At 41.5% G+C, this 22529-nt stretch overlaps 2 protein-coding genes across 2 annotated transcripts; one reads left to right on the forward strand and one right to left on the reverse strand.

Annotated features, from left to right (window-relative positions):
• Positions 1–8391: 8391 nt before the first annotated feature.
• Positions 8392–21420, forward strand: LOC109903015 (glomulin-like). The gene is made up of 18 exons (XM_031785767.1): positions 8392–8588; positions 8769–8897; positions 10313–10423; positions 10559–10667; positions 13467–13719; positions 13889–13991; positions 14188–14366; positions 14474–14527; positions 14626–14656; positions 14757–14846; positions 14944–14985; positions 15094–15167; positions 15421–15505; positions 17764–17873; positions 19265–19328; positions 19424–19559; positions 19705–19793; positions 19887–21420. The coding sequence occupies exons 1-18, from the start codon at positions 8553–8555 to the stop codon at positions 19986–19988; spliced, it is 1797 nt and encodes a 598-aa protein (XP_031641627.1). The 5' UTR covers positions 8392–8552; the 3' UTR covers positions 19989–21420.
• Positions 20096–22472, reverse strand: lg13h1orf146 (linkage group 13 C1orf146 homolog). Its single transcript, XM_020499383.2, has 5 exons — positions 22252–22472; positions 21972–22065; positions 21391–21562; positions 21043–21121; positions 20096–20467 (listed from the first exon to the last, which is right to left on the reverse strand). Exons 1-5 carry the CDS (start codon positions 22318–22320, stop codon positions 20354–20356), a joined length of 528 nt encoding a protein of 175 aa, XP_020354972.1. The 5' UTR covers positions 22321–22472; the 3' UTR covers positions 20096–20353.
• Positions 22473–22529: the final 57 nt, after the last annotated feature.

Below are 22529 nucleotides of genomic sequence, written 5' to 3' on the forward strand. Positions count from 1 at the left end.
TACAGTGCCTTGCGAAAGTATTCGGCCCCCTTGAACTTTGTGACCTTTTGCCACATTTCAGGCTTCAAACATAAAGATATAAAACTGTATTTTTTTGTGAAGAATCAACAACAAGTGGGACACAATCATGAAGTGGAACGACATTTATTGGATATTTCTAACTTTTTAAACAAATCAAAAACTGAAAAATTGGGCGTGCAAAATTATTCAGCCCCTTTACTTTCAGTGCAGCAAACTCTCTCCAGAAGTTCAGTGAGGATCTCTGAATGATCCAATGTTGACCTAAATGACTAATGATGATAAATACAATCCACCTGTGTGTAATCAAGTCTCCGTATAAATGCACCTGCACTGTGATAGTCTCAGAGGTCCGTTACAAGCGCAGAGAGCATCATGAAGAACAAGGAACACACCAGGCAGGTCCGAGATACTGTTGTGAAGAAGTTTAAAGCCGGATTTGGATACAAAAAGATTTCCCAAGCTTTAAACATCCCAAGGAGCACTGTGCAAGTGATAATATTGAAATGGAAGGAGTATCAGACCACTGCAAATCTACCAAGACCTGGCCGTCCCTCTAAACTTTCAGCTCATACAAGGAGAAGACTGATCAGAGATGCAGCCAAGAGGCCCATGATCACTCTGGATGAACTGCAGAGATCTACAGCTGCGGTGGGAGACTCTGTCCATAGGACAACAATCAGTCGTATATTGCACAAATCTGTCCTTTATGGAAGAGTGACAAGAAGAAAGCCATTTCTTAAAGATATCCATAAAAAGTGTCGTTTAAAGTTTGCCACAAGCCACCTGGGAGACACACCAAACATGTGGAAGAAGGTGCTCTGGTCAGATGAAACCAAAATTGAACTTTTTGGCAACAATGCAAAACGTTATGTTTGGCGTAAAAGCAACACAGCTCATCACCCTGAACACAACATCCCCACTGTCAAACATGGTGGTGGCAGCATCATGGTTTGGGCCTGCTTTTCTTCAGCAGGGACAGGGAAGATGGTTAAAATTGATGGGAAGATGGATGGAGCCAAATACAGGACCATTCTGGAAGAAAACCTGATGGAGTCTGCAAAAGACCTGAGACTGGGATGGAGATTTGTCTTCCAACAAGACAATGATCCAAAACATAAAGCAAAATCTACAATGGAATGGTTCAAAAATAAACATATCCAGGTGTTAGAATGGCCAAGTCAAAGTCCAGACCTGAATCCAATCGAGAATCTGTGGAAAGAACTGAAAACTGCTGTTCACAAATGCTCTCCATCCAACATCACTGAGCTCGAGCTGTTTTGCAAGGAGGAATGGGAAAAGATTTCAGTCTCTCGATGTGCAAAACTGATAGAGACATACCCCAAGCGACTTACAGCTGTAATCGCAGCAAAAGGTGGCGCTACAAAGTATTAACTTAAGGGGGCTGAATAATTTTGCACGCCCAATTTTTCAGTTGTTTTTGACTTGTTAAAAAAGTTTGAAATATCCAATAAATGTCGTTCCACTTCATGATTGTGTCCCACTTGTTGTTGATTCTTCCCAAAAAAATACAGTTTTATATCTTTATGTTTGAAGCCTGAAATGTGGCAAAAGGTCGCAAAGTTCAAGGGGGCCGAATACTTTCGCAAGGCACTGTATATACACAAGTATGTGGACACCCCTTCAAAGTAGTGGATTTGGCTATTCCAGCCACACGCGTTGCTGACTGAGATAAAAAGTCAAGCATACAGCCATGAACTCTCCATAGACAAACATTGGCAGTAGAATGGCCTTCCTAAAGAGCTCAGTGACTTTCAAAGTGGCACCGTCATAGGATGCCACCTTTCCAACAAGTCAGTTCGTCAAATTTCTGCCCTGCTAGAGCTGCCCCGGTCAACTGTAAGTGCTGTTATTATAAAGTCGAAATGTCTAGGAGCAACAACGGCTTAGCCGCAAATTGATAGGCCACACGAGCTCACAGAACGGGACTGCCAAGTGCTGAAGAGCATAGCGCGCAAAAATTGTCTGTCCTTGGCTGCAACACTCCAAACTGCCTCTGGAAGCAACGTCAACACAATAACTGTTCGTTGGGAGTTTCATGAAATGGGTTTCCATGGCCTAGAAGCCGCACAAAAGACTAAGATCACCATGTGCAATGCCAAGCGTCGGCTGGAGTGGTATAAAGCTCACAGCCATTGGGCTCTGGAGCAGTGGAAACGCGTTCTCTGTAGTGATGAATCACGCTTCAACATCTGGCAGTCCGACGGACGAATCTGGGTTTAGAGGATGCCAGGAGAACGCTACCTGCCCCAATCCATAGAGCCAACAGTAAAGTTTGGTGGAGCAGGAATAATGGTCTGGGCTGTTTTTCATGGTTCGGGCTAGGCCCCTTAGTTCCAGCGAAGGGAAATCTGAACGCTACAGCATACCATGACATTCTAGATGATTCAGTGCTTCCAACTTTGTGGCAACAGTTTGGGGAAGGCCCTTTCCTGTTTCAGCATGACAATGCCCCTGTGTACAAAGAGAGGTCCAAACAGAAATGGTTTGTTGAGAGCAGTGTGGAAGAACTTGACTGGCCTGCACATAGCCCTGACCTCAACCCCATCAAACACCTTTGGGATGAATTGGAACACTGACTGCAAGCCAGGCCTAATCTCCCAACATCTTTGCCTGACCTGACTAATGCTCTTGTGGCTGAATGGAAGCAAGTCTCCACAGCAATGTTACAACATCTAGTGGAAAGCCTTTGAAGAAAAGTGGAGGCTGTTATAACAGCAAAGGGGGGACCAACTCCATATTATTGCCAATGATTTTGAAATGAGATGTTCAACAAGAATATGTCCCCATACTTTTAGTCATGTAGTGTTTCATACTCCCAAGACATGCTAACCTCTCACCATTACAATAACAGCGTAGGTAAGCATTTAAGGGCGGGAATGATATTAATGCCTCTGTAACTTTCTCACTCATCATTATTCACGATTCATTCAGGATTATCTGTAATCATAGTAGCATCCACATGAATATAGAAGTGTTCAGAAACATATTCTATTCTTATTTACAATAAAAGTGACTCCAAAATGACACAATACATTATCTACCATTAATATCTATTGGACATAAAAATATGTACAAAAAGTGCTGTAATTTCTAACAGTTCATCCAATATGTATCATTTCAAATGCAGAGCCAAAACAACAAATGTGTCACTGTTCCAATACTTTTGTAGCTCACTGTAGGAAGAATTGTGAGTGTCACTGTCAAGGTAGGTTTTAGGAATAGGATTTTGAAGGGCAGGACTAGTTTTGACAGGGATAAAGAGAGATTCCCAAGTGGACTGAATTAATGGAGCTCCAGGTCTCACAAGGGAACACCCTGACCCTCCCTGGGCCCATTTTGTAAAAGCTTTGCCCTTCATACGGCCCATTCCAAACAATTAAATGGAGGGGCTGTGCTGCTGTGAGGGAGCAGAACAAGTGTGTCAGTGTGTTTGTACGCATTTCTGTGTACTTTGGTGAAGGCTACCGTGCCATGTTGTCTGGCCCCTTTTTTCCACATCTTTCAGCAGGCCTTAATGCTGCTTTATCCCGTAGAGTAGAGAGTAGACAGCACCCAAGGCACAGGGAAGCCCAGATGATGAAGCAGGCCTCACTGTTTCCTGGACACTAGCATCTGCCTGTTGGCTTGTTGTCTGGGGCCGCTGGGGGTAACACATAACAATATATCCATACTGACTGTCACTGTACTGCGCTTCCTCTACCAGCCTCTGCTCTGCTCACCTGTTTGTAAATCGGCATATTAATGACAATTACCAGTTTTTAGTTGTTCCCCAATCAATACAGACTGAGAGGGGACTTTAATTGACAGGGATAGACACACGGCTGTCTGTCGGCTGTGTCTCTGAGACTGACACACTGTCTGGCTGTGATCAATAATCTACTGTGTGTCTCGATTCACAGACAGGGACTACAGTCAAGACCGGCCTCTCTCTCTGCTATGGTGTGCACGCCAAAGTTGCCGTGCACAGTGCACACCAGCCCCGTCTCCCCGGTATGTCCCCAAGGTGGAAGCATTGGAGATGTTACATGTGATCCGGCTGTCAAAGCAATTTTGACAGCCGGATCACAATTCCAGTGTTTTGTGATGCTGACACTCTATGTTCGGGGTTCCACTGCCTTGTTGGAAGTGATGGAGGCTTTTAGCTTTTCAGAAAAAAAAACTCTTTATCTGTTTAAGTGCTCGCTCATGTGTTAAAACATCTATTAGACCTGTCACAGACGTTTTCCAGCACCTTCCTATCTCTTCTATGTGACAGACAGACAGACAGACCAGACCAGACCAGACAGTGTGGCAGAGTTACATACTCTGAAATATCTTTAATTTAGGTATTGGTGAGTAATATCACAATCTGCATTTTGAGCATGTATGCCTAAATCTATAAAATGTAACTTCATAATACAGAATAACATTTTATTTTTCAAAACACTTAAATTACTATGCTTATTGACTTGCTCCTGCTATTTTGTAAATATATCAGATGTCCTTCATAGTTTTCTAAATAAAAGTCTATCACAAACACAAAGTGCTGTATTTTCAGTACAGCTCATCCTGGCCCACAGGCTTCCTATCCACTGGCCTCCTTTCCAAGCAGTGATGTTGTGAGAAGAGAAGGCTGTAGCTGGGTGGGGCGGTGGTTGGGAGGAGAGCTGTGAGTTGCGGTGGCCAGGCAGATCACATTCTCCTGGTGATCATTAATGTTTCAGGCCATGCCAGAGGGGGAATGGTAGAGTCACTGCACTGCCAGAGACACAGGGAGACCCTGCCTAGATCACTTTCCTCTACTGGTCCATTGTCATCTGGGAAGAATCCTAACAGTAGGCCTACACAGTGGCAATCATGGCAATAGCCATGGCAACCAAACCTAGTCCATCCTTTGACTGTTTCAGGGCACTTTTCAAGACAGATAATCCATTTGTCACATTTCACTAGGCCATATGATATGATTTGACAGCCACAACAATAAAGTTTCCAATAACACAGTTGGTTGATATAATGATAACGTGAATAATATTGACAGTTTATTACATAAGTGGATAACCAACACTTTACCAGAACTACAAATGCTATTTCACTTTTCAGCAGCTCATATTACTTATGTCTGTCTCAGTGTATTCCATGTGTCACCTTTATAAAATTGCTTGAGATGAACAATCATTGGTCACAAACACAATAGCTAGAGTACTCTCATTGTTTATGTGTTTTAACATATCTCATCAAGCTCTTCAAATCACTGTACAAACTGATTTCTATTCTTAAATCACGAGCTGAATTTATCTTACACAAACAGCACCAGTCAAAAGTTTGGACACACCTACTCATTCAAGAGTTTTCTTTATTTTGACTATTTTCTACATTGTAGAATAATAGGGAAGACATCAAAACTATGAAATAACACATATGGAATCATGTAGTAACCAAAAAAGTGTTAGACAAATCAAAATATATTTGAGATTCTTCAAAGTAGCCACCCTTTTCCTTGATGACAGCTTTGCACACTCTTGGCATTCTCTCAACCAGCTTCATCCACAATCCACAAATCAACAATTCTCACAATCACCTCACACACAATCACCTCAAGTTTCAGCATGCTAATGCACGGCCCCATGTCCCAAGGATCTGTACACAATTCCTGGAAGCTGAAATCTCCCAGTTCTTCCATGGCCTACATACTAACCATACATGTTACCCATTAAGCATGTTTGGGATTCTCTGGATCGACGTGTACGACAGCCTGTTCCAGTTCCCGCCAATATCCAGCAACTTCGCACAGTCATTGAAGAGGAGTGGGACAATATTCCAGAAGCAACAACGAACTATCTAATCAACTCTATGTGAAGGAGATGTGTTGCGCTGCATGAGGCAAATGGTGGTCACACCAGATACTGACTGGTTTTCTGATCGTCACCCCTACTTTTTCTTTTTAAAGGTATCTGTGACCAACAGATGAATATCTGTATTCCCAGTCATGTGAAATCCATAGATCAGGGCCTAATTCATTTATTTCAATTGACTGATTTCCTGTAACTCAGTAAAATCTTTGAAATTGTTGCATTTCTAAGTATTTTGCTGTCTCAGTCTGCATCATCTCAATGTAGAGTGAAAACGAAGGACCCAATGTGTCATTGTGGTTGTCTTTCATATCGAGTGAGTAGAGTGCTTGAAAAATAAGTCCTACTTTCTTTTATAAAGTTATCCTCTACAACTGATTATTTTCAAATTCCCTCTTTCTCCTCTCCTTTCCAGATATTTCTTAGACCTACAGAGATTTTTCATACAGTTGCAAGAAAAAGTATGGAATTACCTGGATTTCTGCATAAATTGGTCGTAAAATTTGATCACAATGATGGACAAACACAGTTTGCTTAAACAAATAACACACAAATGATTGTATTTTTCTTGTCTATATTGAATACATAATTTAAACATTCACAGTATAGGTTGGAAAAAGTATGTGAACACCTAGGCTAATGACTTCTCCAAAAGCTAACCTGGAGAACAATCAATGAGACAAGATTGAGATGTTGGTTAAGAGCTGCCCTGCCATATAAAAAACACTCACAAAATGTGAGTTTGCTCTTCACAAGAAGCATTGCCTGATGTGAACCATGCCTCGAACAAAAGAGATCTCAGAAGACCTAAGATTAAGAATTGTTGACTTGCATAAAACTGTAAAGGGTTACAGAAGTATCTATAAAAGCCTTGATGTTCATCAGTCCACACTAAGACAAACTGTCTATAAATGGAGAAAGTTCAGCACTGTTGCTACTCTCCCTAGGAGTGGCCGCCCTGCAAAGATGATTGCAAGAGCACAGTGCAGAATGCTCAATGCAGTTATGAAGAATCCTACATTGTCAGCTAAAGACTTATAGAAATCTCTGAACATGCTAACATCTCTGTAGACGAGTCTACGATATGTAAATCACTAAACAAGAAGGGTGTTCATGGGAGGACACAATGGAAGAAGCCACTGCTGTCCATTAAAAACATTGCTGCACGTCTGAAGTTTGCAAAAGAGCACCTGGATGTTCCACAGCACTACTGGCAAAATATTCTGTGGACAGATTAAACTAAAGTTCAGTTGTTTGGAAGGAACACACAACACTATGTGTGGAGAAAAAAAGGCCCAGCAGACAAACAACAAAATCTCATCCCAACTGTAAATTATGGTGGAGGGAGCATTATGGTTTGGGGCTGCTTTGCCGCCTCAGGACCTGGACAACTTGCTATCATCGAAGCTCAACAGAAGTTGGGTGACAACGAACCAATGAATCAAATGAAGAAAATACACCTTCTGGAGTGGCCCAGTCAGAGTACTGACCTCAACCCGATTGAGATGCTGTGGCATGACCTCAAGAGAGCGGTTCACACCTGACATCCCAAGAATATTGCTGAACTGAAACAGTTTTGTAAAGAAGAATGGTCCAAAATTCCTCCTGGCCGTTGTGCAGGTCTGATCCGAAACTACAGAAAATGTTTGGTTGAGGTTATTGCTGCCAAAGGAGGGTCTACCAGTTGTTAAATCCAAGGGTTCACATTTTCCCACCCTGTGCTGTGAATGTTTACAAGGTGTGTTCAATAAATACATGAAAAAATATAATAGTTTGTGTGTTTTTAGTTTAAGTAGACTGTGTTGGTCTATTGTTGTAAATTTCATGACAAATTAATGTAGAAATCTAGGTAATTCCAAAGGGTTCACATAATTTTTCTTGAAACTATATATTGTTGTAAGCAGCTTTGACATACAGTAGGCTACATGTAACTGTCACAACAATCATCAGTCTCCAATTAAAGATGACTAAATCAGAGTCAACACAGCACACTGTCTCTGGGTGTATTTGCTTTGTGGCTTTTGTTCAGGGCTTTGCTTTCATCACGGCCCAATACAGAGAGCAAACCTATCCTAACCAGCAGCCACCGGCTAAATCCTACCGTTCAAACATGCTCCTGGCTAACCCTATCTATTTATCTCAACTAGCTACAGCCGTGTGTGTGTGTGTGTGTGTCCTGTCCTGTCCTGTCTGTGGCAGCAAACTGATACAGCTTAGGCCAGTGCTCAGTACTGGTTCTTAAAGTAACAGAGTTGGTTATGCATTTGATGTACAAGATATGAACTTCACTTCCCTACAGGAGCCTACATTTGTGGTTAATTAAAACAAAACAAAACAAACCCAGGTCACCAGCATGCAGTTAGTTATAGTGGTTTAAGATTGATTGAGTCTCCCTGGACTCAACTAGAGCCTTCCAGACAGTTCTGTTGTCTGCCGTGACTATGTTGCACTGCTTTAATCCGATTATAGCTCAGGCACATAGAGCTTGATAAGAGGTTTACTGACTGAGGTCTCTGGACAGTCCACCTTTACCACACGTCATTTCAAACCGCAACAGTAACTATCTGGTGTCCTCTTTTTGGCAGAAATTTGGATATTATCATTATTTCATCTATATTCTGAATATTCACACTCTTATTTTTTGGACCCCTCCGCGATTGTTATTCAAGACAAACGCTGAGGATGGCTGATCAGCTGCAGGATGTCATCCAGAGATGGGTAAGCTAACATGCTAACAGTGGCTCATATAAGAATGATAAGAACTAGCTTATAATAATATCATTGATATGACATTTTTAACAATAATATGACTAATCAGATGCATAATATTGTCAGAATTATTACTTTGAACTAGCTGTCTCTGTGAGTGGTGTCAGTTGGCATCTTGTATCTCTACAGCGAAAAGCCGTGGTGGAAGATGGTTTAAGGCCAGAGGACCATGAACTGTTCCAGAATGCTGGATTAGCGTATATTAATCAGGGTGACACGACACACCTGCTAGACTTCATTCAGGATGAGAAGAACCAGGTAAATGCATCACATTCGCATGCCCTCCAATGAAAACCCCTCTTATGCTCCGCTAAGTGAGTAATTCAATTCAAAGATATCCTAAGAAGAATCACACCTAACTGTTAGAGTGAACCGGGAGGACATTGGGTGCTTTTACACTGCTCTATTTGTGAAAATTGTTGTAAAATATACCTTGCGTTTGACATATTTTTTACACATTGACAGTGTAGTGTAGTAGATTCCAGTCCCAGAGGCCGATAATGGTGATGACAGACACACGCACACTCCAGTCTCCTCTGTGACAACATCAGCAAGTCTACTACTACAGCTAACAGTACAGGACACTTTGCTACATTGCCACCATAGACATATAGGGTGCATCCCAAATGGCACCCTATTCCCTACATAATGCACTATTTTTGACCAGGGCCCATAGGGCTATCGTGTGCATCCCAAGTAGTGCACTATGTAGAGAATAGGGTGCCATTTGCGATGTATACATAAAATAATGATCGCCTCTCTGCCACTACCCAGAGCTTGTTGTTGGGCTGTTGACCTGAAGGTGTGAGGACTGAACAGGCCGATATCCAGTCAGATTTCTCGCTCCAGTGATGGTGACCCTGTTTGGAAAGGCTATTCTCTAAGTGCCCTTGGTTGTCCCTCCTCCCCACGCCATCTTTTGCTCTAAACCCTACACTTACAGGAGCATGTGTCAGGGTGGTTTTTCAAAGTCTTTAAGGAGCTAAAGGAGCCTCAGGAGGTATCTGGGTTGAAGATATTGAATTGACTCACAAATAAGAAATCTGTGAGAAAACCCTCAACTTGGACAAAAAGTATTATCTAACTGTAGTGAAGGGATATTTACTCTAAAAAGAGAACATGGAATGGAAATGGAGTTAATTTTGATGGAGTCATAACAGGGTCCATAGCTACCTCTCTAGGACATCATGGAGTCATAACAGGGTCTATAGCTACCTTGCTAGGATGTCATGGAGTCATAAAAGGGTCTATAGCTACTTTACTAGGACATCATGGAGTCATAACAGGGTCCATAGATACCTCGCTAGGATGTCATGGAGTCATAACAGGGTCTATAGCTACCTCGCTAGGATGTCATGGAGTCATAACAGGGTCTATAGCTACCTTGCAAGGATGTCATGGAGTCATAAAAGGGTCTATAGCTACCTCGCTAGGATGTAATGGAGTCATAACAGGGTCTATAGCAACCTCGCTAGGACATCAACTTAGCTTTTTTGACCGACGTGAGGGGGTAGTCAAGGTGGTCATTTGCAAGATAGCCCACATGCAAGCAACAATTTGTATACCCCCATAAACTTGCACAACTGTTTTTCATCATCAGTTGCTGCTTTCTTTCTAAATGTAAAAAGTAGACAACATGACACAGAAGTTTTTGGTTATTTTATCTGACCCAGGGAATAGTGGAGTCTATGGGCTGTGGCCTCCTTGCGTCCCTGGTGGCCGAGGTACTGAAGAGGAAGAAGAGTTCCTCTACCTGTAAGGCCGTTATCACACACCTGGCCGAGGTAAACTATATATATATATATATATATATATATATTATGAATTACCCTTGACAGAATTGGATGGCAGAAGGCTAAAGAGCAGGTAGATTCACATGGTATCAGAGTTAACAGTAATGTAGAAATCTTGTCTCTCAGACATGCAGCCCGATGGAACTCATGCTGATTTTTCTCGGCCAAGTGGATGACCTTCATCCGGACCTCATCGCTGACACCATCGTACTTATGGCCCCGCTTCTTCAAACAGGTAATACTTAGCCTTCACAATACCACTGCTATCTCCTGCAGATGTTGTTTGTTTCCCTCTACTGGACACTTACTGGAACTTAATCTTGATGACGTTCCCTTTCATTTTTTTATGCCAATATTTTTTTATTTATAAATGCAAACAGAACACAAAAACAACACAACCACCACAGACCTGTCCATAAACATACAACAACACAGAAGCCTTCCATTTCAGTACACATACACATAGTACATCAAATTAAAACACAATTATGTATGTTGGTAAATCTTACACTCCTCAAGATTACCAATGTGAGGTTTTCAGATTTTATCACGTCTTTCTTTTGCTTAATATCATGAAACACAATCTAATGGAATGTAACTACCTTCCATTCAGTATTGACGATGCGTGTGTATGATGCTTTCCAATTGATAGCTACACATATTTTTTGCAGCAATGGGCCTAAATTACAAAACCTTCTTTGATATTGGTCAATAATATTTACATTCCGCAACAGACATAATCATGGAGATGGATGGATGTAAAATCCTTGACACAATGATATGATGGCACAGACATTATCCCAAAATGGTGTTCATTTCTCACAGGACAACAGCATATGTAATAGGCTTCCTTTTAGTTTTTTTTTGCATCTCCAACAGCGATATGACTGATTTCTGGGTACATTACATGCATTCTAGCAGGAATGTAGTAAATCCTATGGATTATCTTCAATTGCAATAATTTATGGCTAAGATTGTAGGAGCAAATATGAACATTTTCACATACAGTTGAAGTTGGAAGTTTACATCAAATCAAATCACATACACTTAGGTTGGAGTCATTAAAACTAGTTTTTCAACCACTCCACAAATTTCTTGTGAACAAACTATAGTTTTGGCAAGTCGGTTGGGACATCTACTTTGTGCATGACACAAGTAATTTTTCCAACAATTGTTTACAGACAGGTTATTTCACTTATAATTCACTGTATCACAATTCCAGTGGGTCAGAAGTTTACATACACTAAGTTGATTGTGCCTTTAAACAGCTTGGAAAATTCCAGAAAAATATGTCATGGCTTTAGAAGTTTCTGATAGGCTAATTGACATAATTTGAGTCAATTGGAGGTGTACCTGTGGATGTATTTCAAGGCCTACCTTCAAACTCAGTGCCTCTGCTTGACATCATGGGAAAATCAAAAGAAATCAGCCAAGACTTCAGAAAAAATAATTGTAGACCTCAACAAGTCTGGTTCATGCTTGGGAGCAATTTCCAAACACCTGAAGGTACCACGGTCATTTGTACAAACAATAGTACGCAAGTATAAAAACCATAGGACCAAGCAGCCGTCATACCGTTCAGGAAGAAGAAGCGTTCTGTCTCCTAGAGATGAAAGTACTTTGGTGCGAAAATTGCAAATCAACCCCAGAACAACAGCAAAGGACCTTGTGTAGATGCTGGAGGAAACAGGTACAAAAGTATCTATATCCACAGTAAAACGAGTCCTATATCGACATTGCTATATCGAAGCCACTGCTCTAAAACCGCCATAAAAAAGCCAGACTACAGTTTGCAACTGCACATGGGGACAAATATCGTACTTTTTGGAGAAATGTCCTCTGGTCTGATGAAACTGTTTGGCCATAATGATCATCGTTATGTTTGGAGGAAAAAGGGGGAGGCTTGCAAGCCGAAGAACACCATCCCAACCGTGAAGCACGGGGGTGGCAGCATTATGTTGTGGGGGTGCTTTGCTGTAGGAGGGACTGGTGCACGTCACAAAATAGATGGCATCATGAGGGAGGAAAATGATTTGGATATATTGAAGCAACATCTCAAGACATCAGTCAGGAAGTTAAAGTTTGGTCACAAATGGGTTTTCCAAATGGACAATGACCACAAGCATACTTCCAAAGTTGTGGCAAAATGGCTTAAGGACAACAAAGTCAAGGTATTGGAGTGGCCATCACAAAGCCCTGACCTCAATCCAATATAAAATGTGTGGGCAGAACTGAAAAAGCGTGTGTGAGCAAGGAGGCCTACAAACCTGACTCAGTTACACCAGCTCTGTCAGGAGGAATGGGTCTAAAATTCACCCAACTTATTGTGGGAAGCTCGTGGAAGGCTACCCGATATGTTTGGCCCAAGTTAAACAATTTAAAGGCAATGCTACCAAATACTAATTGAGTGTATGTAAACTTCTGACCCACTGGGAATGTGATGAAAGAAATACAAGCTGAAATTAATCATTCTCTCTGCTATTATTCTGACATTTCACATTCTTAAAATAAAGTGGTGATCCTAACTGACCTAAGACAGGGAATTTGTACTAGGATTAAATGTCAAGAATAGTGAAAAACTGAGTTTAAATGTATTTGGCTAAAGTGTATGTTAACTTCCCACTTCAACTGTATTTATGACCAATAGTTCTCATCAATTACTTCTTTGAGATCTGTTTCCCATTTTTACCTTAGGTTCTGAACCATCAGATAAAAATTCAGTCAACCCTTGATATAACTTGGCAATCAACTTCTTTGGCGTTGCAGCTTCTTTCAGTATTTGTTCTATGCTACTGTTAGGTTAATCCAGATTCTGTTGAAGCGATTGAATAAGATTTCTTAAATAGTCTTAGATAACCCACATTTTTCTTGTAATTGATTGAATGACAGTAGCGAGCCATTTTAAAACAAATCAGAATGTAGTAAAACAACCTATACATAATACATTCCTTCAATTACTTTTTAATAATGTATTCTTGCCTCTCCTAGTGCTATTCATGTTGGTGACTTTTGAATGTCTCCCTCCATCTCCTAGTGCTGCTGCGTCTGGGTGAGGAGAAGGCTCCCTGGGTAGGCCTTGCTCTGGCTGCCCTACAGAAGCAGGTGTCCAGGCTGCCAGTGCCTTACACCAAGGAGCAAGAAGTGGAGGATGCGTATGGTCTGTGTCGTTGCTGCTCAGCCCTGGCCAGGTTCATGGAGCCATTTGTGGAGGAAGTGAAGAGGAGGGACAACAGCGAGGATGGTGGCACTGCTTCAGACAATCAGCTAAAGACTGAGCTTCTCAAGTTGTAGGTGTCTGTCTGCCTGTCTGTGTGCTTTGCTGGATATTAATGTTGCTAAAAGGAGCACCTAAATGTATCAATCAGATGTAGTTATTGGCCAGGTTATAATCAGGAGAGTAGAAGATACTGACACCGGTTTGTTGATCTGTAATGCATATTATTCTTCTCTCTACAGTTGCATGGGGAGCTTGAGGGAGCCACTCCTTCAGGCACAGCTTGACCAGGCTATAGACATCCATAAACAGTCTCCCCTATGGCACTTTGCTACAGACATACTGGTAAGTAATCCGGGCCTACTTGGTAGAGTGACGGCCTTTTGAAATGGCTCTGCACACTACACTAAGGGTTAGCTCTTTTTCTACTGCATTTTCCAGCAAGTCCAGCGAGACTATCAAACAAGGCAATCAACTTTAAAATAGACAATTTTAATAAGAACCTAGCTAAAACAAGACTACATTGTGTTTTTGATCCTAGGCCACCCTACCAGCCATCCAGGAGCCTCTCCCAGGCCTCCTGTTCTACAAGGCTCTGAAGAAGAGGGAGGAGTCTGGCCTCTTGACAGACAGTACTAAAGCCCAGGAGTCACGGGCCTGTCTGGCATACCTGCTCTTTGTCCAGCTCATCACCATCGAGAGCTTTCCAGCAGTTTTCAGGTGAAACACAGTAGAAAGGTTCTGAATAACCGTATTATTGAAGATATGGGGTGATAACTATGTTTGAAACATATAATAGTATTAATATTATTTTGTTGATCTCTCAGCCCTGTGTTTGTCCTGCAGTGTAATATGGAATATATTGACCTCCTACTGAGTAGGTATGTTTTCAGAGCTATACTGTTCTTACATGATATTAAAACATTGGTTTAAGATATAGTGTGTTCCTCTAAACAAGATGTTTTCTTTCCTAAAATAGAAAGGAAGAATCATTCCTACTCAAAGGCCTGGTAAGGATAAATTGATTTCAAATCTTCCAAATTCTATATTGAGTGAATTCTCTGAGTAGTAAGTATTGCTAAGTATTCTTCTCCATGCTCGATCACTCAGGAATTATATACAAAAAGCTTGGAGAGAGTGGAGGATAACAGCCTCCCAGTTGAACTGCTAGACCTAAAGTCATTTTACAGTGTTCCACAGGTGAGTCTGACTACATACCAGAAGCTAAACAGATGCATATGTAACAGACATAATGATAATAATTTGTGATTTGTGTTTTTGTTGTGTGGAAATGCAGCACTTGGTGCAGATCCTGACTGTGTGTCCAATTCAGCATTTGGTAATTGAATAAAACTCCTGCATGAATAAAACCAATTGAAATTATTACTATGTTTACTATTATTACTATGTACCTGCTAGCCTAATAACTCCTTTCTCCCATTACCAGAGAGAACAAGGGTTTAAAGTGTTACAGCTCTTCATAGATAAATTGGGACCTGAGGCTAAGCACAAATTCTTCAGGTGAGAATACTGTATAGCCTGTATGTGGTCCGCAATGGATGAATCTGTAGTACTCTATAGCAGTACCCCCCGTGCATGTTTAGTTTTTGCCCTAGCACTACACAGCTGATTTAAATAATCAACTCATCATCAAGCTTTGCTTATTTGAATCAGCTATGTAGTGCTAGGGCAAAAACCAAAACATTCACCCAGGGAGGGCCGCAGGACCACATGGTATTAGAAACATCTTGAAAATCCTGATTTCTTATCGTAGGTGTATGATAAAAACCAGTTGCCATGCCGGAGTAGAGGGTTACATTATAAAGAACATCAAAAATCAGATTGAGCTCTCCTTGAAGGTAAGATATACAGTGCATTCGGAAAGTATTCAGACCCCTTCCATTTTTCCACATGCTAAGTTGCAGCCTTATTCTAAAATTGATTAAGAACTATTCCTTATCAATCTCTACACACAATACCCAATAATGACAAAGCGAAAACAGGTTTAGTTTTTTTTTGCTAATTTTTCAAAAATTAAAAACAGAAATACCTTATTTACATAAGTATTCAGACCCTTTGCTATAAGACTCTAAATTGAGCTCAGGTGCATCCTGTTTACATTGATCATCCTTGAGATGTTTCTACAACTTGATTGGAGTCCACATGTGGTATATTCAATTGATTGGATGTGATTTGGAAAGGCACATACCTGTCTATAAGGTCCCACAGTTGAAGAGGTCCCAATCCATCAACATGATCAAGACAAATGAGATGATTGTGGACTACAGGAAAAGGAGGCCCGAGCACTCCCCCATTCTCATCGACGGGGCTGTAGTGGAACAGGTTGAGAGCTTCAAGTTCCTTGGTGTCCACATCACCAACAAACTATCATGGTCCAAACACACTAAGACAGTCGTGAAGAGGGCAAGACAAAGCCTATTCCCCCTCAGGAGACTTAAATGATTTGTCATGGGCCCTCAGATCCTCAAAAGGTTCTACAGCTGCACCATCGAGAGCATCCTGGTTGCATCACTGCCTGGTATGGAAACTGCTCGGCCTCTGACCGCAAGGCACTACAGAGGGTAGCGTGTACGGCTCAGTACATCACTGGGGCCAAGCTTCCTGCCATCCAGGACCTCTATATCAGGCGGTGTCAGAGGAAGGCCCTAAAAATTGTCAAAGACTCCAGCCAACCTAGTCATAGACTGTTCTCTCTGCTACTGCACAACAAGCGGTCCCGGAGCACCAAGTCAAGGTCCAAAAGGCATCTTAACAGCTTCTACCCCCAAGTCATAATACTCCTGAACAGCTAATCAACGCATTGTTGGTTAAGGGCTTGTAAGTAAGCATTTCACTGTAAGGTCTACTACACCTGTTGTATTCAGTGCATGTGATAATTACAATTGGATTTGATTTGACAGTGCATGTCAGAGCCAAAACCAAGCCATGAGGTTGAAGGAATTATCCGTAGAACTTCGAGACAGGATTGTGTTCCAGGCACAGATCTGGGGAAGGGTACCAAAAAAATGTCTGCAGCATTGAAGGTCCCCAAGAACACAGTGGCCTCCAACATTGGAAGAAGTTTGAAGAAGAAGTTTGAAACCACCAAGACTCTTCCTAAATGGCCAAACTGAGCAATCGGGGGAGAGCTTCAAAGTTCCTCTGTGGAGATGGGAGAACCTTCCAGAAGGACAACAATCTCTGCAGCACTCCACCAATCAGGCCTTTATGGTAGAGTGGCCAGACAGGAGCCACTCCTCAGTAAAAGGCACATGACAGCCCACTTGGAGTTCACCAAAAGGCACCTAAAGACTCTCAGACCATGAAAAACAAGATTCTCTGGTCTGATGAAACCAAGATTGAATGCCAAGCGAAACCTAGCACCATCCCTACGGTGAAGCATGGTGGTGGCAGCATCATGCTGTGGGGATGTTTTTCAGCGGCAGGGACTGGAAGACTAGTTAGGATCGAGGGAAAGCTGAATGGAGCAAAGTACAGAGAGATCCTTGACGAAAACTTGCTCCAGAGCGCTTAGCACCTCAGACTGGGGCGAAGGTTCACCTTCCAAAAGGACAACGACCCTAAGCTCACAGCCAAGACAGTCCTTGAGTGGCCCAGCCAGAGCCCGGAACATCTCTGGAGACCTGAAAATACCTGTGCAGCGACGCTCCCCATCCAACCTTACAAAGTTTGAGAGGATCTGCAGAGAAGAATGGGAGAAACTCCCCAAATACAGGTGTGCCAAGCTTGTAGCGTCATACCCAAGAAGACTCAAGGCTGTAATCACTGCAAAAGGTGCTTCAACAAAGTACTGAGTAAAGGGTCTGAATACTTAGGTAAATTATACTTATAATATTTCATTTCTAAAAACCTGTTTTTGCTTTGTCATTATGGGGTATTGTGTGGAGATTGATGAGGGGGGAAAAACAATTAAATCCATTGTAAAATAAGGCTGTAATGTAATAAAATGTGGAAAAAGTCAAGGGGTCTGAATACTTTTTGAATGCACCGTAGTAGGAGACATTTTGATAAACAGGACAGTAGCTCCATTTCATTGCATTAGAAAAGGTGTATACAGTGCAACCTATAATTGTGTTATTCTCCTTGTTATCTCTAGCCAGGTCATGAGAATGAATGGTTTATGGGAATCCAGGTTTTGCCCCTACTGAGACTGGTTCTCTGTTTCCCACGGGGCCCAGAAACAGACCTGCTGAACAGTATGGACAGGTTAGTATCGTTTGTCCTCTCCCTAAATTTAGGGCCGGTTACCTGGATACAGATTAAACCTAGTCCTGGACTAAAAACCACTGTCAATGGAGAGCAGTGTGCATACTTTTTCTAGGACTAGGCTTAATCTGTGTCTGGGAAGCTGGCCCATAGGATCTGTCTAAGCAATCCTGATACCTCTCTGTAGTCTAAAATACAAACCCTGGACTGGTGAGCCTGCCTTGCCCCTCTACAAGCTGTGACTGGTCCCTTATCTGGTCATTAATACTGCAGTAGAAAGCTGCATATTCTAGCCACATATATCTGGTGCCCAGCATAAGGCAGATGGAACATGGACTACGGAACAGATCTATTCTCTAATGAAGTTCAGGTTTCATTCCTAGAATCCCTTTCTTTCTAACAATGGAGATTCTTAGCCAACAAGACATAATTGATTAATCAACTCTCCATCCAGTTTAAAACATAGACTGTAGTAAATAGGTCAACATCAGCTGACTGTTGTCAACTTGTAATGCCCGATTGAAACACAGACAATATAATATACACTGAACAAAAATATAAACGTAACATTTTTATTTATTTAATGTTGGTCCCATGTTTCATGAGCTGAAATAAAAGACCCCAGAAATGTTCCATACGCACAAAAAGCTTATTTATCAAAAATGTTGTGCACAGATTTGTTTAAATCCCTGTTAGTGAGCATTTCTCCTTTGCCAAGATAATCCATCCACCTGAAAGTTGTGGCATATCAAGAAGCTGATTAAACAGCACGATTATTACACAGGTGCACCTTGTGCTCGGGACAATAAAAGGCTAAAATGTGCCGTTTTTTTACACAACACAATGCCACAAATGTGTCAAGTTTTGAGGCAGCGTGCAATTGGCATGCTGTCGGCAGGAATGTCCACCAGAGCTGTTGCCAGAGAATTTAATGTAAATGTATCTACCATAAGCTGCCTCCAACATCGTTTTAGAGAATTTGGCAGTACGTTCAAACAACTCAACCTCAGACCACGGCCTCACAACCTCAGATCATGTGTATGGCGTTGTGTGGGCGAGCGGTTTGCTGATGTCATCGTTGTGAACAGAGCGCCCCATGGTGGCGGAAGGGTTATGGTATGAGCAGGCATAAACTAAGGACAACGATCACAACTGCACTTTATCGATGGTAATTTGAATACACAGAGATACCGTGACGAGATCTGTGACGAGAAGGTATCTGTGACCAACAGGTGCATTTCTGTTTTCCCAGTCATGTGAAGTCCTAATGAATTTATTTAAATGCACTGATTTCCTTATATGAACTGTAATGCAGTAAAATCTTTGAAATTGTTGTATGTTGCGTTTATATTTTTGTTCAGTATAGTATTCTTTGTCCATCTCTACCTTAGGGTAATGGAGTCTCTCAATCTGTTACGATACCTGCATATGCGGGACATGGACTGGCAGCAGACAGTGAGTGTTTTTGACACATTCATATAACTCAGAAGATTAAACCTTGCTACTAGTCAGTTGACAGCACGGTGATGGTCTAACGCTGATGTTTTCAGTCAAGTATATGGTCGGAGCTGTTCAAGATCAAAGAGGACTACCTGAAGATGCTGAGGGTGTGTCTGGCCCTCTCTAGAGCCTACTATACAGGGCAGGTTAAGAACATGAGAGAGGACAAGAAGATTCAAGCACAGGGTAAGAAAGCAGATCTCTCTACACTACTCCATCTATTAAAATGTATTATATGTACATACTGTGTATTATTCTGGGAAGAATGTACAACATGTGTTATACTGTGTACACAAATTAATGTATTATTGTGACTCTCATCCACTAACAGAAGCCAGAGAGGCTAGAGTTGCATTAGTTCAGACTATGACTGTGAAGAACAAGATGGTATCAGATATGTCCCCAGAGATGCAGTATCAGGTAACTATAGCCACGTTACCACTGCTGTTTTTGCTTGCTTGTCAAATTGATTTTAATAATTTGAATTGGCACTGAGTTATCTTGACTTCACAGGTACTGCAGTGTGCTCTGGTGACCTTTGACCTGATGGAGAGTCTAGTGATCCGTATTGAGGAGATATCAGAGGAGAAAGTGAAAACAGGGACTGCTGTCTAACACAGCATGGCTCAGAGTCTAATGCTTTTTACATTGATTGTTTCAGGCTAATAATAAATAATAAATACACAATCTACCCAAAAAATATTTCTTTATTTAAGCTTCATTTCAGTTATTTGCAATGCTGGATTTTCAATTGACTTTCTACTGAATCGATACAGTAGTAGTATTCTTCTGGATACAGGATTGGATGGATTGAGTATATCAAGTGCACTAAACACATGCAAGTTGGGTTAAAGCCATTCTGTGCTTGTGACCGTAAACACAGTGGATGCCAGACCTAGCATAAATCAATCATTAGTCACTAGCCTACCATGAACAGGTAGGCTTGAGGGGACCTGGCATCCCCACTCTGCACCAGCTGCTCACCCCAGCTTAATGTCCTTGAGCATCTCCCAGACAGAGCTGCTCTCTATAATGTGGGCCCTGGCCAGAGACATCCGATCCCGCATGCTGTCAACATGGGGCTTACTGGTGGCCTGGAAGATGAGATCACTTTCATTATCACAGGGGGAAAACTCGAACTCTCAACTTTAGCCGGCTGGCAAAAACCTTGCACATTGACAGAAATGTTTATTAATGTGCATTGTCCCTGAGCAAAGTAAAGTAGCCTAACTTTGTATCAACTTTATCGTTATAAACCATATTTGTATTGACTATATCTTACATATGCATAGTCACTTTACCCATACCTACATGTACAAATGACCTTGACCGACCTTTACCCCCGCACATTGACTCGGTACCGGTTTCCCCTGTATATAGCCTTGATAGTTATTTTATTGTGCTACTTTTTATTTTATTTTTTACTTTAGTTTATTTAGTAAATATTTTTAATTTCTTGAACTGCATTGTTGGTTAAGGGCCTGTAAGTAAGAATTTCACAGTATTACCTGTTGTATTCGGCGCATGTGACAAATAACATTTGATTTTGATTAGATTTTTTATCAACCAATGCCAAGTATCTTAATTTTCATTTTTCAGTATTATTATTTCTTAATATCCATGTCAATATAATGTGTGAGGACTTAGGGGTGTCTTCTTTCATCCTTACTTTGGCTATAGTCAGCATCCCCTTGACTATCTCGGTGTTGTTACGTACAGGTAGAACTCTGAGATTGCTGCCAAGGAATCTGCAATAGACCACAGGATCACTCAGTTACAATGAAAGCACAGCACTAACATATCCATGTGACCGGAAATATTGTTGCATCATTCAAAACTACTGGTCATTTGAATGTATTTGGGTCAGTACAGTAGGATAATCGTTTAGAGGAGTGATCATTACTGTGAAACTACACTAGTCCACATTGGCCTGTAAATGTGTAACATTTGTACATGTTAGAATCATTCCAGACAGGAATACAATTGTCTGCTATAAAGTATAATAAAATAACTATACCTGTGCTGTATCACTGACATGATGCCCAGTTCCTTCTTCCCATAAAAAGGAGCTTGCAGGAGAAGGAAACTATTGCGGTGAACCATCACAAACTTCTTGATCTTGTCAAACAGTCCTGCTTCCTCAAGGTTCTCTGGTAGTTCTTGTGGGTTTATTATGAGGAATGCAATACCTGGACAACCCACTTATACATGAATTTATAACACAACTTTGGTTTTGCAGACTGGCCTTGGGCTTATGTGCTTTATTTGCGGGATTATGAGGGAGTCAATGGGCTATCACAAAATATCTAGCTAATACCCGACAGAAGTCTTCTGCAGTCTTTTAATAGGAGCAAAATCCTGCAGTTTTTGAAGTTAGACCACATTAGCTGAAAGGTATCTCATGTCATGACTGGCCCAGGGGACAGTGTGTATGGCGGGAACCCCCTTACAACAGGTGGTAGGTGGCACTGTGACATGGTCTTCTTGGCATTGGCAATATGATAGCCTAAAGACACCAACTGCGGATCTCTAGTATAGGCATACATACTGTACCTTTGAAGCATGAATCAAATAACGTAATATTAAATTGATGATTACCTGACTGCGGGAAAACAATGGATCCCGACTTGACAGCGTCTGAGAATCGGATCCGATGGTGCTGTGCAAGAAGCATCCTGGATGTGTCATGATTCTGTGTGTTTTAGTAGGGTAATGTTTTAGATGGGTAATGTCTTGATGAAATTTAATAAGCTGTAATAATCAAATTGTCAATATTGTGACTTCATATCAATATTGGGAAGAACTCAATTGTCAATTTCTGCCCAAGCTAGCTCGCTAGTAACTTCTTTGGCTAGCCATTTGTCGTGTTAAACGTTACCTGAAGTGATGTGCTGACTATAATTGTTGTTTTCCATTGAGTTGTCCTGTCATTACCGTTGGTAGTCATTATAGGTGGTGGTATGTAGCTAACTGTATTCACCCAAAATAAGATAGGGTGCGAAGTTGGATAACAAAACAAGTCTGTTTTGTCCGAATGAGCGGTGCTGAGTTGACTGGAATCTAACGAGGCACGTGAAGGAGGTGTGAGCAATGACGTCACAGGACCCTAAAAAGGTGACGCCATTTAGGTCATTTCACGTACAGCAACAAACGCCC

The sequence above is a fragment of the Oncorhynchus kisutch genome, linkage group LG13, assembly GCF_002021735.2.
Source record: "Oncorhynchus kisutch isolate 150728-3 linkage group LG13, Okis_V2, whole genome shotgun sequence".
Lineage (NCBI taxonomy): Eukaryota > Metazoa > Chordata > Actinopteri > Salmoniformes > Salmonidae > Oncorhynchus > Oncorhynchus kisutch.

Bases quoted from the DNA above. Each gene is read 5' to 3' on its own strand.
- LOC109903015 (XM_031785767.1), top strand. From the start codon at position 8,553: ATGGCTGATCAGCTGCAGGATGTCATCCAGAGATGG. The intron at 8,898-10,312 runs GTAAATGCATCA...TATCTGACCCAG, and splicing joins TTCAGGATGAGAAGAACCAG to GGAATAGTGGAGTCTATGGG. The intron at 14,847-14,943 runs GTGAGTCTGACT...GTGGAAATGCAG, and splicing joins CATTTTACAGTGTTCCACAG to CACTTGGTGCAGATCCTGAC.
- lg13h1orf146 (XM_020499383.2), bottom strand. From the start codon at position 22,320: ATGACTACCAACGGTAATGACAGGACAACTCAATGGAAAACAACAATT. The intron at 21,122-21,390 runs GTATAGTTATTT...GGTCTATTGCAG, and splicing joins ATGTCAGTGATACAGCACAG to ATTCCTTGGCAGCAATCTCA. The intron at 20,468-21,042 runs GTAAGGATGAAA...CTCATCTTCCAG, and splicing joins GGATGCTGACTATAGCCAAA to GCCACCAGTAAGCCCCATGT.